The sequence below is a fragment of the Leptopilina heterotoma genome, unplaced genomic scaffold (assembly GCF_015476425.1).
Source record: "Leptopilina heterotoma isolate Lh14 unplaced genomic scaffold, ASM1547642v1 Lhet_42, whole genome shotgun sequence".
Taxonomy (NCBI): Eukaryota; Metazoa; Arthropoda; class Insecta; order Hymenoptera; family Figitidae; genus Leptopilina; species Leptopilina heterotoma.
The window spans coordinates 1546665-1566796 of NW_025111078.1; the positions used below are offsets into that span (position 1 = coordinate 1546665).

At 24.5% G+C, this 20132-nt stretch overlaps 2 protein-coding genes across 3 annotated transcripts in view; one reads left to right on the top strand and one right to left on the bottom strand.

Moving 5' to 3' along the window:
- The window catches only part of LOC122506557, a 66514-nt gene extending 53981 nt beyond the window's left edge, over nt 1–12533 (top strand). For both annotated transcript variants that reach the window (XM_043618814.1, XM_043618815.1), the window contains 4 exons: nt 2937–3082; nt 6925–7099; nt 8516–8813; nt 11356–12533. In XM_043618814.1, the coding sequence (XP_043474749.1) occupies nt 2937–3082; nt 6925–7099; nt 8516–8813; nt 11356–12136 (1400 nt within the window). In that variant the 3' untranslated portion in view covers nt 12137–12533. The remainder of the gene's footprint in view (nt 1–2936; nt 3083–6924; nt 7100–8515; nt 8814–11355) is intronic.
- Nucleotides 12249–17476, bottom strand: LOC122506558 (E3 ubiquitin-protein ligase rnf8-A-like). Its single transcript, XM_043618816.1, has 4 exons — nt 17254–17476; nt 15991–16834; nt 15416–15856; nt 12249–13370 (listed from the first exon to the last, which is right to left on the bottom strand). Exons 1-4 carry the CDS (start codon nt 17362–17364, stop codon nt 13315–13317), a joined length of 1452 nt encoding a protein of 483 aa, XP_043474751.1. The 5' UTR covers nt 17365–17476; the 3' UTR covers nt 12249–13314.
- Between the last annotated feature and the right edge of the window lie 2656 nt (nt 17477–20132).

Here is a 20132-nt window from a genome sequence, read left to right on the forward strand (position 1 = left end):
AATAAACGATTACTTAACTACTATTAAGCAAATATTTACTTGAATCAAGTAAATATTTAATTTTTAAGTCAATTAAATAGCAAACTCTTTAAATATTGAAATTATTGTTTTAAATAAAATTTACTTGAATCAAGGAAATATTTATTTGATTCACATAAACCATTACTTTACTTAAATCAAGGAAATATTTACTTGAATCAAATAAATATTTAATTTAAGTTGCATTAAATATTGAAATTGTTGGTTCAAATATAAAATTTACTTGATTCAACTAAAAATTATTTGATTCAAGTAAATATTTACTTGAATAAAATAATTTACTTGAATCAAATAAATGTTTAATTTTTAAGTCAATCAAATAGTATAAACTCTTTAAATTTTGAATTTATTGTTTCAAATATAATTTACTTGATTGAACTCAAAATTATTTGTTTCAAATAAACAATTACTTTACTTGAATCAAAGAAATATTTACTTGAATCAAATAAATATTTAATTTAACCTAGTTAAATAGTAATTGCTTTAAGTATTGAAAATGTTGGTGTAAATAAATTTTATTTGATTCAACTAAAAATTATTTAATATAAAAAAAACGATCATTATATTTGAATCAAGCAAATATTTACTTGAATCAAATAATTTTTAGTTCAATAAAATAGTGTTAAGTTAAATAAAATAATTTTTAATTCAATCAAATAAATAATTATTTGTACAAAATATTTTTTAATTTAAGTCAATTAAGGAGTAATTCCTTTAAATTTTTGAAATTATTGATTCAAGGAAAATTTACTTGATTCAGCTATAAAATTTATTTGATTGAAATAAATGATTACTATATTCACTTGAATTACTAAAAAAATTTACTTGGATCAAATAAATATTTAATTTAAGTCAATGAAATAGTAATTGCTTTAAATATTAAAATTATTGGTTTAAATAAACAATTATTTTACTTGAATCAAGGTAATATTTACTCGATTCAAATAAACAATTACTTTACTTGAATCAAAGAAATATTTACTTGAATCAAGTTATTTAATTCAAGTAAGTTAAATAGTAATTTCTTTAAATATTTAAATTGTTGGTTCAAATAAAATTTTATTTGATTCAAATAAACAATTACTTTACTATTGAATCAAGGAAATATTTACTTGAATCAAATAATTTTCAGTTAAATCTAATAAATATTTATTTTTACCAAATAATATTTAATTTATGTCAATAAAATATTAATTGCGCTTTAAATATCGAAATGATTGATTCAAATATAAAATTTACTTGATTCAACTAAAAATTATTTGATTCAAGTAAATATTTACTTGATTCAAGTAAAGTAACCAAAGTTTTGAATCAAATGCAGTTTTTCCAATCTAATATAAAATAAAGTATAAATAAATAAATAAATAAATAAATAAATAAAATAAAGTAAATAAAAATAAAGTGAAGTAAAATATAAAATTAACAAGAATCAATTAAATAAAACAATCTTCATGGTTTTAGTTAAATTAAAATTTGAGTAAAATTTAAATACATGAATAAAAATTAAAATAAAATAAAAATTTAAATACATAAATAAAATTTTAAACAAAATAAAATTTTAAATACATAAATAAAATAAAAATTGAAATACATAAATAAAACTGAGAAAATAAATGTACAACTTTTTTCAAAAAAAGATCCTACTTTTTCCAGTGGGTAAGAAAAATTTCTGGGTAATTTGGCCTGTGTAATTAGCCACTGTTGGGTAGTTAGTGGAAAAAAGAGGGAAGGGGGGGAGGGTCGGTGGGTATGTCAAAGAAGAAAAGAGGGATAAGAATCGCGAAGGAAAAGCGTGGCTCGGTGCTAGGTGCTAATTCAGTTTCAGTTCGGTACGCATACATATAGTTGTTCGTCGAATGTTATGTTGTAAAACTAAACGCCATTACCTAGATATCGATTCAATTGGAATATTACTATAAAAATTAATGAAGTGAAATTGAAAATAAAATTCAGAAAAAAATTATTGCTCAATCAACTAACTAACATTTGCTGATATTTTTTTATAGTTTTTCTTTTTAATAGAGAAAATAAAGCGAAGAACGCAAATAATAATTCAAATGAAAAATTCTATTTCAATTTTTTTCCTCTGTTGATAGTTATTTTTTTATACGTGAAAAATTATAAGGATAAAATAATTAAAAATGTGAGTTGGTTTTAGTGATAAAATAAAAATTATTTTTAATTTTCAACTGTGAAATAAACGAAAAAAAAAGTTATTCTAAATTTTAAAGTGTAAAACAAAAAAAAAGTTATTTTGAATTTTAAACTGTAAAACAAACAAACATTTTAAAAATTATTAAAAAATTGTTATTGTAACAATTATAACAAATTATTGTTAAAAACAATTATTTTTAATTTTAAACTGCAAAACAAAGATAAATAAAAATGATTGGAATTTATTTAAATATGAATTCTATATAATATTTATAGTGCTTCAGTGACTTTAAAAAAGTTTAAATTATTTTTTATTATTAATGCTATAGAAGTAAATAAATTAAACTAAAGATGTAAATAAATAAAATAATAGAAATAATTAAATTAAATGATATAAATAAATAATTTAAATGATACAAATAAACAAATTAAACAATAGAAATAATTAAATTAAATGATAGAAATAAACAAATTTAACAATTGAAACAAATAAATTCAATGTTTGAAATAAATTTAATGATATGTAGAAATAAATAAATTTAGAGATCGAAATAAATACAAAAATTAAATGTATAATAATAATTAAAAAAAAAAAAAAAAAATTCTAGACATTAATTTACCTGTTCAGTGTTAAAATGAAAAATGTGTTGAGTTAGTCAGAAGTTATGGAAAATTTTCACCAAAAATTTAAAGAAGTGAATTTTATTTACTATTGCTGATGGGTCCCGTGCCATTAATTACAGATCGTGGACCAAAAGAAACTGCGTCACCAGAAACTAGAGAAAAAACTGCCCAGACTGATGCTGTGATTAACGAGAATTCTAGTATCAAGAGAGCTGAAAGTACAATTCAAGCTCTCTCAATTACCGTCAATTATCTTGCTAATGAGGTGAGTTTTTTTTCGTAAATGTTATTTAAATTTGTGTGTAAATAAACATTTTTGACAAAATTCAACATTTTTTATATATATAATTGAAAGTTTTCATATCAAAATCAAAATTTTTATTTGACTAAAAAGGTGCATCAATTCAAAATTTTTATATTCATTAAAAAAGTGTTATATTCATCAAATCAAAATTTTTATAATAAGAATAAAAAGTTGCTTCAAATTAAAATTTTTATAATTAAAAGTTGCATCAATTAAACTATTTTTATATTATTAAAAAGTTGCATCAATTTAAAATTTTTATAATTACAAAACATTCACCTATTCAACATTTTTATTTGATTAAAAACTTGCATCAATTTGAAATTTTTTATAATTAAAAAGTTACAGCAATTTAAAATTTAGATATATTATAAAAATTTATTAGCAAAATTTTTATTAATTAAAATTAACATGATTAAAAAAACCGAATTTCAAGTTTTAATTAATTAAAAATTCGTATAAATGAAAATTTATTAATAGTATAGTAAAAATTAATAGTAATTAGTAATATTTATAATAATATAGTACAAAATTAATAGTAATTAGTAAAAATTATAATATTATAGTAAACATTAATAGTAATTATTGTAATAATTAATAGTAATTAGTCAAAATTAATATTAATTAGTTTTATTAGTATTACTAGTATTAATTAGTGTTAATTACTATTAATTAGTGTAGTTTTTTCTAATTGTTTAAAATATCTTAAAATAATATCTGCTAAATAATTTATTATACAAACAGTTTTCATTTCTATTACGTTTTTTCTATTTTTAGTCGACTTTTATTTTTCAATTTATTTTTAAACTTTAATTTTTTTCTCATTTTTCTGTTAGATAAAAAAAGATTTGGATAAATAGATGAAAAAGTAAAAAAATTGATTTTATTTTTCCACTATTTTTAATTAAATATTGATAAAATAATTAAAGTGAATTTAAAATAATAATAATAATAATAATAATAATAATAAAATAATATTAATAATTGTTTATTTACTTAAATAATTAAAACTGAATTTAATTATTTTATTATAATATTTAATTAAAAATAGTGGAAGAATAAAAGCAAAGAGAGATCAATTTTGTTCAATTTTTCATCTATTTATCGAAATCTTTTTTTATCTAACAGAAAAATGAGAAAAAAAAATTAAAGTTTAAAAATAAACTGAAAAATAAAAGTTAACTAAAAATAGAAAAGAAATACAGTTTAATTATTTAAGTAAATAAATAATTAAATTTAGTTTCATTTTTGAAACAAATAAATAATTAAATTTAGTTTCATTATTGAAACAAATAAATAATTAAAGAAATTATTTAAACTAATAACTCGGTAAATAAATTATTTAATTATTCACTAAATATATTATTTAAATTAAAAAATAACGATAAATAATTGCATTAATTTAATTATTTACTTATTTTTCTTTAATTAATATTATTTTTCCTTCTTTCAATTAAATTTTATTTACTAACAGAATTGTATTTGTTTTAATTTATTTTATTCATTTTATTTATTTTATCATAAAAATAGTGAACGGAAAACATTTTTCAAAATTTATAGAAATATTTAAAATTATTAATTTAAAAATTATTTAAATACAGAATTTTCAATTTTATTTCTTCTTTTTTTTTTTAATATATGATAATTGCTCCACTTTCAATTGGAATTAGATTGATAGAAGTTGTCTTTGGAATTCAGGGAGATTTCATGAGGGAGTCATTCCATAGTTAATTTAAAAGGAAAAACTTTTGCAACAAGAATCACCAGAAATGGTGCTTTCAAGTTTTTCTCATTGCACATGAAGTACATATTCCATCTTAAGCGGAAAGAAAAAAAAATTGTTGTAGGTATTTTTCAATTTGAAGAATGAAAAAAAAAATTATTTTCATATAGATTTGAAAAAAATAGTTTTAAAAATAGTTAAAAAAAAAAAAAAAATTTTTTTGGGGGAAGAGGACAAAATTTATTTTGCACAAATGAGGAATAAAATAAAGAATAAATAAATATATTTATATAGTTGGTTGTGAAGAAAGGTGTAATTTCTCGAAAGAACGGGATTATTTTCACTTTCTACTTCCTCGTATATGCCAAAGCCAATTAAATCAAAAGCATAATTGTATTTACAGCTACTTTATTCCCTTGTTCTTCCTTAATTAAAGCACTTTGTGCGTATTATTCTTTACTTGCGAGAAAAAAAAAGAATACAGCAAACACTATAATTTGTTTGTTTAAGAAACCGAGAATAATCATTTGGTTTTGAACACTGAAAAATATTAAAGACGAAAAATAGAAAATATTTCTTTTGAAGTAAATTAATTTTATTTATTTGATTTTAATTCAATTATATAGTTTAAAATTTATTAGCTAATAATTTTCTTTAATTACTTTTTGTAATTTATAATTTAAAAATAACTGTTATGAACACTGAAGAAAGGTGTTAAAAAAAAGCAAACAATTTTAGGTTAGTTTTATTTTTTTTAATAAAAACACTCTGAATTTATATTCACTGATTAGAATAATTATAATAAAAACTGATTTTAGTGTTAATTATACAAAACCAAACAGTTGAATAAAAATTTCTATATTTATAAAAATAACCCTAACCTAACCTAAAATTTTTAGCTTCTCAAGCACCTTTCTTCAGTGCGCGAAATAATTAATTAATAACGGAAAAATAGTTTGAAACATACTTAAAATTATAATTATGAAAGATTAATTATGAAAATTATAATTGAAAATAAAATTATAAGTGAAAATTAAAAAATTGTTAACATAATTACAAAAATAGTGTTTATTTTAGAAATTTAAGTTTTATTAAATGTAAATTTTATAAAAGGTAAATTTAATTTAATTTAATTTTTTTTTAAGTAGAGAGAATAATTAATTTTTCCGTTTGACACTAAATCGAAATGATATACATTAATAATCATAACATGACTCAATGAATACATTGCCTTTATAATATGTAAACATTTTCCATAACGATAAACATCGTGAATTTATTATTAATTTATAAGTTATAAACTGAAATTAATTCACGGCCGTTCAAGTTCAATGCATTAAAAATTCTTCAAAACATTTCTCATTGTTATGATTTTTTTCGATTTTGTTTTTATGCAAATAGTGAACAAAAAAAAATCGAATATGAATTTAAAATTTAAAATTAATTTCTATCAAAAGTTTATATTTATGTTTCGATCACTGAAGAAAGGTACTTCTTCTTCTTTATAACTGAAGAAAGGTACCAAAGAAGCAAAAAATTTGAGGTTATGTTTGTAATTTTCAAAATCGATTTCGATTTAATATAAAACTATTGATGTTTAAGTTTTTATTATACAAAAAAAATTTGCTTCTTAGATACTTTTCTTCACTTATTTAATATTTGATTTTCTGAAAAAAAATGATTGTGAAGAAACGTTGGTTTTTTTTATTACCGAATGAAATTCTTTTTCAAAGTAAGCATGTAAAAGTTCAGAATATAGTTTCTTAATTTTTATCGTCAATTTTTCGAAACTTTACTTTTTTCAATATTTCGAAAAAGGGTCATTAAATCATTTGGGGATAGTAATTTATTCTTCATTCACTTTCTATTCATTTATCTTTATCTACTCTTTAACTATATATGGCAAAATTTCTTATCTCCTCTTTTCTAATAAACGTAAAGCAATTTAAAAAAAATAAAAAGAATTCTATTCAAAAAAATTCGGTTTGTAAACACATTTTGTTCAAAAGTATAAATTATGTTTAAAAAAAAATTCTGCATTTAAATTTTACAGTTTAAAATAAGTAAATTTTTTTTCTAGCTTGACGGATTCTCTTCGCTGAGGTGGAGAAGAAATTACGAAATGATGAAGACGAAGTGGATATCTGCAAATGAAAATGTCGAAAGTTTAAGGAGCAGACACATGGCTATTGAACAATCAATAGAAGAAAATAAAGAAGAACACCGAAGAGCCTTGGAGAGACTACAAGAAAATTGTAAGTTTACAATTTTTTCGAAAAATTTTCTAAAATAAAAAAGAAGCTATTTCTTCACCTTTCAATATTGAGTTCACAAACATTTAACTAAATCATTTCCTTTAAAAACAAAATAAAATCTCTTCTTTCTTCATTGTTTAGTTACATTGACAAAATCTTGAAAAGCTGTTTCAATACAGCATAAAATTATTCAGTGAAGAAATATGAAGTAGTTTTAAATTTAGGCTAAATTCTTCGAAATTTTTTTCCATATTCGTAATTTTATAAAGGAATAAATAAATAAACAAACAAATAACTAAACAAATAAATAAACAAAATGGACCCTTTTTAGTTTTTACTTTATTTAAATATAATAATAATTTTTATTTTTATTATTTTTAATAATTTTTATTATTATTTTTAATAATTATTATTATTATTTTTAATAATTTTTATTTTTATTATTTTTAATAATTTATATTTCCATTATTTATAATAATAATTATAAGATTTGAAGAGCAGGTTGAGTTGCTTAATTAACATAATAATGAACGAGATGCGATTGTTGCGAACGAAACGATTATTTTCAGCCAAGAGACCACTGGAACCTTGAAGGAAATTTTTTTTTTTATTAAAAATAGAAACGTTTATGTTCCCAAACTACATTTGGCAGTACGATTAAAATCCACGACTCGTAAACTTGTATGCTAAAATATCACCTGTTTGAGTCAATGTTTGCAAACTCTACGCCACTGATACTTTAACGACAGGTGCAAGTTCTTTCGATCGCGCATCTGCTCGCTATATAGTTTTTTAAATTAATCTCCTACTCTTCAAGTTCTTTGAAAAATTATACGGTAAATATACGCAAATTAATATCAAATTCGAAAATTTTTAAAAGTACAAAACAAATCTATTTTCCATCATTTTTTTCACTAAAATAATTTTTCTTTATTTTTTTTTATTTTGAATAAATTTTAATAAAATATTTTAATAACTGAATATACATTTCGTTTTCTATGCATATTCAGTGCGTAAACTAAACACTTTAGGCAAAAAGGAGAGATTTTACATTTGTTTTGGAAGTGTTCCAACGATTTGTTTAATTCGATTCGCGTATAGTAGAGCGTTCGACCTAAATAGAAGGATGTTTAGTGAAAGGACTTTTTTCAGAGCGATAAATATTTCCTAAAACTCATTAGCGAATTTTCGTTAATAGTCATATTATCCTACTAGTCACGTTTTTGAAATTTTTAATTTTAGAAAACTGGAATATTGAAATATTTGTTATTTTCGAATTTTATGGTGTTTTTTTGGGGGTTTATTTCAAAGTGACTGGGATCGGTTCAAAGAATAAGGGTTCAAATTGAAAAACTGAAAAATTTTCTTTTAACGGTTATAGAATGTTGATTGGATTTTTTGTTTTTTGTTTCACAGTGGATATCCAACACGCGGAACACATCAAAGGTTTGGAGCAAGCAATGCGTGAAGAGCGAGCTTTGTTTGAAAGTCGACTCCAGGAGACGGTCAGGGAAAATCGTGCGACTATCGCCAGGTTACAGGCCGAGCATGAAATAGAGCTTACCCGTATAAAAGAGGATGAGACTGATAATAGACGAATATTCGTTCATGATCAAGGTGCTGTTTTACAGGCCGAAGCCGATTCTTTGCGAACTGTTCTCGAACTCAAGAGCAAGGAAATTACCGGACTAAGATCGGAGAACGATTTTCTAAGGTTTGTTCTTACTTTCATTAAATTTTTCATCTCTAATCGAATCTTTAGATTAATTTATTATTTTAATGCGGAAATAGCGTTTATTTTTTGAAATTTAGTGCAAAAGCGAAAGTTAAGATTTAAATTTCCCGCCTAAAGAAGAATTCGAATTTATACACTGTCGGTAAAGTAGGCAACTTTCAGAGTCAGGGTTACCACGCTTTTGCTCTTTTAAATTTAAATTTCTCCGAATTTTTTAATTTTTGAAAAGAATTGAATTCTTGGGAAGAATTTTATTAAAATTTCCTAAATAATTGAACTGATTCGGAAAATTTTATTTTTTACGAAAATAATTGAATTGTTTCGAAGATTTTTCTAATAATTTTAATAATAATTGCATTCCAAAATTCAATAAATTTGAAATTCTAAATTTATTAAATCTACTGACGTTTTATTAACACTGTTTAACACCATCTTTCGGTCTAAAGTAGAATACCTCGCCTTACTTTGGGATCCAGTGTTTGATGTTGAGATTAATTTACTCGAGAAATTACAGAAACGTTTTTTGAAATATTGTAGTTTTCGCAAGTACGGAGTTTATCCGCCAAGAGGTTCAGACTACATTGACCTATGTACTAATTTTGACGTCCTGACTTTGAATGAAAGACGCATTGTTTCTAAATGTAAATTTATTTACAATTTATTAAATTCTCAAATTGATTGCCCTTTCTTACTAAGTATAATATAAACCTTAAAATCCCACGTCTTACCTCTAGGTCATGGTATCCTTTTTATTTGCGAAAGCCTACAAGACCAATTGGTTATATGTCTCCGATGTATAGAATGTGTAAAACCATTAACGATATATTTGAATGTAGCGATACTGATTTCGACACTTTTAGTTTAAATGCTTTAACTTTCAAACGTAATATTATTTCACGCATCATAGCCCTGCGACCATAATTAAATTTGTATTTTGATTTTTTTCTCTAATTCCTTTATCATTTTTGTTTTCTTTTGTTCCTCATCTCTTCGCCTACTTTTGTTTCTTTGATAATTGCACACATTTTTCATTTATTTTATACATACTCCCTTCTTTTTTTTGTATTATTATACATGAACAGGTATTACTTTAATTTGTAGTGCCTATAATGGTTTACCTATGGCTGTTTTTTTTGTTCAAATAAAAAAAAATCAAAATTCATGATATAAGAATTCAAAATTTTTCAAAAATTCCCGTTAAGAATTTTAATAATATTCTTGTCAAAATTTCAATTATTTAAACAAAATTTTATTAAAATTCTTCGCATGAATTCAAGTATTTTCATAAATTATTATTTAAATTCTTCTCAGGAATTCAATTATTTTAAAATTTTCTAATAAAATTCTTCAAAGTTTTCAATTATTTTCAAAAATTGTTATAACATTCTTTAATATAATAAATTTCAGTAAAATTTTAAGTAAATTCTTAAAAAAAAAATTATTTTCAAAAGTTGTTAATTTTCTTTGTAAAAATTAAATTCTAAGAAACATTCAATTTATTGAATAAATTATTTATTTTCGTATTTAAATAATATTGAATTCTCGTAGAATTTTCTATAATAAAAATTTATTTAAAAATTAATAATTTGAGTAAAAAAAACAAAATAAAATTTTTGTGGCAACCCTGATGTTTTTTTAATTAAGTTACAACCAAGAAAACTAGAGACTCTTCATGGTTACAACCAATAACAGGACTACAAAATAAAACAGTAATTTTACTATCAAAGGTAATGCAATTTCGTAGATTATAAGTCTTTACAAAATTGGAAATAAGAAAGAAAATAATTATGTACCATGGAAAGTAGAGTGAACAAATCGAATGAATTCTTTGAGAGATGAATTAAATAAATCTATACTAGATTGAGAATCAGAAACAGCATTGTTATAATGAATACATATTCGTTGCATTACTGAATTACGTAAATAGTCTGTTCTGACTAGTCATGTAACTTACCATTCAAATCATTAATTAACTATAATTAAACTTTTAATGAAATAATAATTAAATAATTGTCAAAATATTCCTGAATTATATTCACGATGTGAGCGAAGTGAAGCGAAACAATCGCAGTGAGACGAAACACAGCTGACTGAATAGCAGGGATGGGAAGGTGACGTAAAGTACAAGGTTAAGGCCAATGCACAATAGGTTCGCGAACGAGATGCATGAGATAGAAAAGGACACAAACATACCTCTGTCCTTTTCTAACCTGAATAGCAGGGGTGGGAAGTTACGTAACGTGGAAAATTAAGGCCAATGCACAATAGGTTCGCGAACGAGACGCATGAGATAGAAAAGAACGCAAACATACCGCTGTCCTTTTCTAACTCATGCAGATTCTTTACCGTAGAAGAGTATCGATTACCAAGAAGCGATTTCTGCATTTTTTTGTTGTTTTTTCAAATTCTACAATAGAAAATAAATAAAAGAGCAATATTATGAATATTATTAATATTATTAATATTATTATTGTTATTAATATTATTAATGTTATTAATCTCAAAAAATTATTTGTTGTAGGCGAGAATTGGAAGGAAAACAAATGCTCGAGCAACGAGTCGAGTCCCTGGAGGCAAAATGCGAGGATTTAAAAGCACAATTACAAAGTAAGGAGATTTATGAGAGGCAAATATCACACGAGAATGAAGTATTACTTGATTCCTATCACGAGGCATCGAAGCACAATAAACGTTTAACTCAACGCAACGAGGAACTCCTCTGGAGGTTGAGACAACGAAACGAAGTGGTGAATGTTTTGGCAAATCAATTGGCAACACCACCGCAGAGACTCTCACGTTCACTGGGTCCCGAGCACATTGATCACACAATAACCGGGAGCAAAAGTCCCCAGTCATCGTCAATGGTGAAATATATTGTCGAGAAGGGCGATTCAATATCATGGACCGTGACAATGGACGAGTCCGCAGAACGTGCTACAGCGCCACGACGCAATAGCGTCTCAAGACAAAGTTCATTGAGACTCTCAATGCCACGTGGACAGACAACATCCTCAATGCGGACACGATCGAAAAGTGTCTCGGTGAGTGAGTCGAATAATGAGAATAATGCATGGACGCCGGCTTTTAATTCAACGCCATTGAGAAGAAGGCCCGGTAGTGTTTCACCCTCGGCGAATTCCGAGTCTGTCGAGGAGACGAGTTCTGGTCCAAGACCACAGGAAGCCGGTGGTGAGGCGATGATTTCCGAGGAGACATCGGCGTCGAGCAGCGAAGACGAATCATTCGCGAATGGCGATATTTCTCGACTGAGTATGGATTTTTGGGAAAAATCGGCCGAGTAAATCGTGCTTCTTACATTAAAAGTATTAGCATCCTTCCTGTTTTTTTTTTATTCAATTACAAAGACCATTTTTTTGAAAATCAGTTGTACATAATCGTTTATAAGTTTTTTGGTTTTTTTTTTGAATGATGCGCGCAATAGATTTATTGCTTTATAAATATTCAATTTTCCTCATTGTGTATAATGTAATCGAGGACCATTGAATAAATTCTCTTTCTCCCTTTCTCCTCTCTTCCTCTCTTTCTAAAAACTAAATAGATTTTGTCTCTTTCGACAAGTCATAATTTTTCTATGTATAAAGTTATTTTATTCGCTATAGACTTCTTAATTATAAAAGTCACTTTAATCTGTAAGGTAAAGTAAAAAAAGTAGTTATTAAAAAAAAACAATGCAAATTATTCTTCTTGCCATTTTTTTATTTACTATACCTCTCAAAACTTCCATTTCTAAGTTATGGAAAATATTGTCCTTAATTTTATATATATACATTTCGATGAAATGAAAATCAGTATCTTTTTGTCGGTTCGAGAAATTTTTTCTATTTTTTCTATTTTTAATATTTAAAATTTTAAATTAATTTTAACATTACAAAAATTATATATATTTTTAATAAATTGTCTCTTTAGGAGTGAGACGAAAATTTTGTTTAAACCAAAATATAAAAAACGAAAAGTGCTACTTTGTCTAATTATGGAAAAATTTAATTACGAATTAATGAAACAAAAAATTACGATCAACTAAGATTTTGATAGATTACCAGCCAAGGCTCCTGGTGGTAAGTGGACGAAGCAAAAAATACCATTGGTAAGAAAAGGATAGACGTATATTCGTCTTTTTCTAACCAATGGGATTTTTTAGTTTGTCAACTTGACACCGAATCCGAATCTAGATAAATTATTCCTAGCTATTAAATATACGGGAGAAAAAAAATCAATTTTCGGAATTAAATTCTTAATTTTACGAAGTACTGGAGTAAAAAAATATAATTTATATATATCTATATGAAATCACAAAAGAAGACAATCATAAACATTTTGTATCTTCTTTTTAACATGGTTGGAAAAGTATTTAAATATATTTATAAAAGAAGAGAGTTGAATTTCTTTGACCGTTTACAAAGTGTTTAATGTTTAATGTTTAATGTTTTTGTCTCTTTGGCGTATAACAAATTTTATTTATTTATTTTCTCTTTTGAGACTTTTGAAAAGTTGGATATCGAGTTTTCCTCGTTACCGCTGAAAGAAAAGAATTCATTAAACGTATTTTTTTGTTCTTAAAACTAATTTGAATGTTTTTTTTTTATTATTTACTAAATTAGACTATTTTATTTACAGACTTCGCACTCGATAATTAATTTTAAAAAAGTATCTTTCAAACTTAAAAAGAAGTAGCTATCGAAAAATTAAATTTGACGAATAAAAAAACTCCTTTAAGAAACTTTAGAAAACAGACAAAAATTCCATTCTATATTTTATTTTCCTGACTTTTTCCTAATTTTCATAAAAAATATTTACTTCTTTCTTATCCTGATGCTAAAAAATTGAATTCCCGCAACGAATTTTATTATTCATGAAAGAATTTTAATATTTATAAAAACAATTTAATTCTTGCGAAGAATTTTATAAAAAAATTTTAAATAATTTATTTCTTTCGACTAATTTTATGCAAATTCTAATTTAAATAATTAAATTCCTGAGACATTTTTATTAATTCATGAAAAGAATTGAATTCTTACGAAGATTTTTACAAAAAAGTTTTTAAATATTTGAATTTTATTTGGAAATTTTATGAAAATAGTTGATATTGAAAATCATTGAATAGTTTTTAAAAGTAATTAAATTTTACAAAGAATTCTATTAAAATTTTTGAGAATAATTGAATGTCTGTGTGGCAATTTATTAAATTTTTTTTGAAAATAATTGAATTCCTAAGAAGCATTTTATTATTTATGAAAATAATTAAATTCTTGCCAACGAATTTAATAGAATTTTTAAAAATAATTGAATTTCCAAGAAGAAATTTATTAATTTTAAAAATAATTGAATTCTTGTGATAAATATTGTTATTTATGAAAATAATTGAATTTTGACAAGAATTTTATTAAAATCTGAAAGAATAATTGAATTATTTCAAAAAAAGTTAATCAAAACTGTATTTAAAATAATTAATTTCTTTCCAACAATTTTATTAAAATAATAATTTAATATAATAATAATTTTATTTTATTAACATATTTGAAAATAATTGAATTCCCGTGGAAAATTATAATATTTTTGTAAATAATTGAATACTTCCAAAGAATTTTATTAGAATTTTTAAAAAATAATTGAATTCTTTCAAAGAATTCTATTAGAATTTTTGAAAATAATTGAATTCCTGTCAAGAATTTTATTATTTATCAAAATCATTAAATACTTTTAGAATTTTTAAAAATTATTTAATTCTTTTAAAGAATTTTATTAGATTTTTTAAAAATTAATTAAATTCTTGAGAAGAATTTTATTATTTTTATAATTGAATTATTAGGAAGTTTATTAATTTCTTTTAAATAATTGAATTCTTGGGTAGAATTTGATAAAAATTTCTGAAAATAATTTAATTCCTGCAAATAATCTTATTAACCGTGAAGATAATTAATTTTTTTTAAAAAATTAAATTTCCATGAAAAATATTATTATTAGTGAAAGTAATTGAATTATTGTGAAGAATTGTATAAAAATTTTGTTAAATAATTGATTTTTTTGAAATTTTTCTTTGAAAATACTTTTCTAAATTATAATTGAATTCCTGTGGAAATTTTATTATTTATTAAAGTAATTGAGTTTTTTCAATTTTTTTTTTAAATAATTGAATTCGTTTGCGAAATATTATGAAAATACTAGATATTGAAAATAATTGTGCTTCGAATATATTTTTTTAAAAATAATTTAATCGTTTTAAAGAATTTGATTATAACTTTTTGAGAATAGTTTTTTGATTTCTAGTATTAGCGAATTTAAAGTAAATTCTAAAAAAAACAGAAATAGTAGGTTTTTGTGGTTGAAATCTAAAAAAAAGTATCCAAATAGTAGCATAACGTAAAAAAAGTTGTAAATAGTAGGTTTTAGTAGATAAGTGCGAAGCCTGTATTTATAAAAAAGAAAAACTAGAAAAAAGTACTTTATTATTTTCCTTTTTATCTTTGATTTTCTCGAGAATCTCCTTTAAAAAATAGAAAAATATTCTAGTATTTTTGTTTCAGTTTTAAATTTAAATTTTAAAAATATTGCAAATAGTTTACCTATTCTTTCATTGACGAATTTCATACGTCGATTCCTGCTGTCCGGCGGAAGATTCTCGGTCATTTTCTCGATAAAATTGTCAATAACCAATGACCTCGTCATATTAATAATCGTTCTTCGACACACTGGACAGATATATCCCTCACTTTTCGTAAACCAAATCATAATGCAGTGATGGCAAAACGTATGCATACAATTCGTGGTCATAGCCTTCACAAATAATTCCGAACAAATGCTACAAGTTAGCTGGTCATCCATTATATTTTCAACTTTATTGAAAATCTCCCTATTCGCCTGTTCCACAAACGATGTTCGCGGAGTGTCTAATGTCAAATCAATTGTATCGAGGATATTTAATTTATTCGGAGTTCCACTGTGCGAGCCCTGCGCTAATTGAACGACAATCATGTTGTCCAGAAGATCGACCGGAGCTTCGATAACTGAAAAGAAAACAAGAAAAATAGATTAAAAACAAAAATAAAAAAAAAATAATAAAAAAACTGTAAAAAAAATAGTAAAAATAGTTTTTCTTTTTTTACTTCTTTTCTATTTTTAATTTTAAAAAAATAATTACTATTTTGTGGGGAAATCGCAACCGCCATTTCCTTTTGTTTCAGAGTCTCCTCCATTTCTTTGAGTTTTTGTTCCAAGAGATTTTTTTCAGTTAACAATTTATCCTGCGCATTTTTCTCCTCATTAACGACAGAATTCAATTTTGTCTTCCACTCCTCGTCCTGCTTTACTTTCCACTCTTCCATCTGCTCCCTTAAATTAACCTCAAGTATTTCTTTCTCCTGTTTACTTGCATTAAGCGCCTCCTCCCATTTTTGCTTTTCATCCGCTAATTTTTCCTCAAACAATTTCTTCTCCTCCTCAAGTCTATCGAGAAGATTTCGATATTTCCCATGTAAATCTTTTTCCACCTCATTGCCACTCTCAATTTTTTGCTCTAATATTTCAATTTGTTTATTAAGTTCCTGCGTTATTTCCTTCTCCTTTCGCAATCTTTCCAATTCTTCTTTTAGGGAATTTTGCTCACGTTGCTTTATTTGCAATTGATCCTCAAGTTCCTTTCTCTTCGCCTCTTGTTCATTCATAAATGTTTTTTGCTCATTAATAACGTCGTCCAATAATTTCTCCTCTAAACGCGGTCTCTTTGTTATTGGACCTGATTTTATATTTAGAGCGAAAACATATTTAAAATCCTCGTCGGGATTCAAATGAACAATGTCACCAACTTGTAGATTATGAATTTCATCTTTATTCAAGGGTTTATTATTTATGTAAATTGGATTAACTCCACTGCAATTTATTATTGACCATTGTTCATCGGCTGTGAATTTTACGATGCAATGTTGACGGGATATATTTATGTTTTTAAATATAAAATCACATTGAAGGCTTCGACCAATTGTAAACTGGAAAAAGAGAAAAATTTGTTAGAAAATTTAAATCAAAATAGAATTTATGAAATTTTCTGAAAATACTGAAATGTTTGCTTAGAATTTTATGAAATTTCTTTTTAAAAAACGGGTTTTTGTAGATTTTCTAAATATCACGATAAAAATAAAAATTTAGTTCGTTAATAAAGAACCTCGAGTATATTTTTGAAATTTACTTAAAAATTAACGGTTTTTTGTACGTAAATATCTCGATACGTTGGTATTTATTATCGTAAGATAAATTTCTCATTACCAATGCGAAAATTAAGAGGTCAATTTTCCAAGATTTTTATTATTAAATATTATTAGCTTGGTGTCTTGAAATTATTATTTAATTTAATTATTATTATAATTTCTAAAAGTTCCCAGGGAAAAGAAGGTTATGTTACACTTACCTCGTTCTTTGTTATGTGAATATCTTGAGTCGATTGAGAATCCTTATTTACACGCACTAAGACAGCTTCAAGATCTTGTGAAATTTCCCTTTTCTCAGCTTTACCCTCCATTTTTTCAAAATAACACCACTTGCATTTAAAAAGCCTTTTTTTTAAAAAAAAGGAAAAAATAAATCAATGTTTTCAAACAAAAACATTGACAATTCTTAAAACTAGCAATGATCATAAATTAACGATGAGAAGGTGAACTCGAAGTCGAAAGTAAACTCCAAAAGTGGGGGGTGATTTGCCCTTTAAACTAATTATAGTTCCACTAGTTAACAAGCGGAGCGCTCGAATCGAAAATTTTTTAAAAATGCAGTGCTGCTCAACTTTGACGACTTTTTAACAATTTTTTCTAATCTAGAATATTAATTCTATTGTTGTTCTGACCATTCTGACAGTTGGCTACGCGCCTCAAGTCATTTAATAAAAATAATAATATTTATTCTATTTATTCTAACAAAAGACATAAAAGCAAAACAAAAAATTCAAAGAGTCAAGGGGCTTGTATACCTCCTCCGTTCTAAGTATATCAGAAACGTCCAGCATTTTGATTGGCTATGCTCATAGAGAATTTCCAAAAAATTTAATGTTTTGGAAATTCTCTATGAGCATAGCCAATCAAAACGCTGGACGTTTCTGAATATACTCAGAACGCAGGAGGTAAACAAGCCCCTTCATTTGTAGGGCAAATTTTTTTGTCCATGAAATTTTTAAACATTGGTATCTTTTCTAAATTTCAATAAAATATATTTTTCTCTTTTTGTCCTTAAATTTTGGGCAAAAACAAACAACTTTTCCTTTAGACACTTTTCTGAAGAACAAAAATCAAAAAAGTTATCACACTAGTTCCAAAAAAGGACAAAAAAGTGTTATTTCTTCTCCATGAAATATTTAAACTTTGGTATCTTTTCTAAATTTTAATAAAATATGTTTTTCTCATTTTGTCCTTAAATTTTTGGCATAAACAAACAACTTTCCCCTTTGGCATTTTTCTGTACAACAAAAATCAAAAAAGTTATCACACTTTTCCCATAAAATGGACAAAAAAGTGTTATTTCTTTTCCATGAAATTTTTAAACATTGGTATCTTTTCTAAATTTTAATAAAATATATTTTTCTCTTTCTGTCCTTAAATTTTGGGCAAATACAAACAACTTTTCCTTTAGACACTTTTCTGTAGAACAAAAATCAAAAAAGTAATCACACCTTTCCCATAAAATGGAAAAAAAAGTGTGATTTCTTGTCCATTAAATTTTTAAACATTAGTATCTTTTCTAAATTTCAATAAAAAATGTTTTTCTCTTTTTGTCCTTAAATTTTGGGCAAAAACAAACAACTTTTCCTTTAGACACTTTCCTGTAAAACAAAAATCAAAAAAGTTATCAAACTAGTTCCAAAAAAGGACAAAAAAGTGTGATTTCTTGTCCATGAAATTTTTAAACTTTGGTATCTTTTCTAAATTTCAATAAAATATGTTTTTCTCTTTTTGTCCTTAAATTTTGGGCAAATACAAACAATTTTCCCCTTTGACACTTTTCTGTAGAACAAAAATCAAAAAAGTTATCACACTAGTTCCAAAAAAGGACAAAAAAGTTTGATTTCTTGTCCATGAAATTTTTAAACATTGGTATCTTTTCTAAATTTTAATAAAATATATTTTTCTCTTTCTGTCCTTAAATTTTGGGCAAAAACAAACAACTTTTCCTTTAGACACTTTTCTGTAGAACAAAAATCAAAAAAGTAATCACACCTTTCCCATAAAATGGACAAAAAAGTGTAATTTCTTGTCCATGAAATTTTTAAACATTGGTATCTTTTCTAAATTTTAATAAAATATATTTTTCTCTTTCTGTCCTTAAATTTTGGGCAAATACAAACAACTTTTCCTTTAGACACTTTTCTGTAGAACAAAAATCAAAAAAGTAATCACACCTTTCCCATAAAATGGACAAAAAAGTGTAATTTCTTGTCCATGAAATTTTTAAACATTGGTATCTTTTCTAAATTTCAATAAAAAATGTTTTTCTCTTTCTGTCCTTAAATTTTGGGCAAAAACAAACAACTTTTCCTTTAGACACTTTCCTGTAGAACAAAAATCAAAAAAGTTATCACACATTTCCCATAAAAAGGACAAAAAAGTGTGATTTCTTGTCCATGAAATTTTTAAACTTTGGTATCTTTTCTAAATTTCAATAAAACCTGTTTTTCTCTTTTTGTCCTTAAATTTTGGGCAAATACAAACAATTTTCCCCTTTGACACTTTTCTGTAGAACAAAAATCAAAAAAGTTATCACACTAGTTCCAAAAAAGGACAAAAAAGTTAGATTTCTTGTCCATGAAATTTTTAAACTTTGGTATCTTTTCTAAATTTCAAAAAAAAAATGTTTTTCTCTATTTGTCCTTAAATTTTAGGCAAATACAAACAACTTTCCCCTTTGGCATTTTTCTGTACAACAAAAATCAAAAAAGTTATCACACTTTTCCCATAAAATGGACAAAAAAGTGTTATTTCTTGTCCATGAAATTTTTAAACTTTGGTATCTTTTCTAAATTTTAATAAAATCGGTTTTTCTCTTTTTGACCTTAAATTTTGGGCAAAAACAAACAACTTTTCCTTTAGACACTTTCCTGTAGAACAAAAATCAAAAAAGTTATCACACCTTTCCCATAAAATGGACAAGAAGTGTTATTTCTTGTCCATGAAATTTTTAAACATTGGTATCTTTTCTAAATTTTAATAAAATATATTTTTCTCTTTCTGTCCTTAAATTTTGGGCAAATACAAACAACTTTTCCTTTAGACACTTTTCTGTAGAACAAAAATCAAAAAAGTA

Coding starts and splice junctions, on each gene's coding strand:
- LOC122506558 (XM_043618816.1), bottom strand. CDS start 17,364: ATGGAGGGTAAAGCTGAGAAAAGGGAAATTTCACAAGATCTTGAAGCT. Junction 16,835..17,253: donor TTCACATAACAAAGAACGAG/GTAAGTGTAACA, acceptor CTCTTTTTCCAG/TTTACAATTGGTCGAAGCCT. Junction 15,857..15,990: donor TGCGATTTCCCCACAAAATA/GTAATTATTTTT, acceptor TTTTCTTTTCAG/TTATCGAAGCTCCGGTCGAT.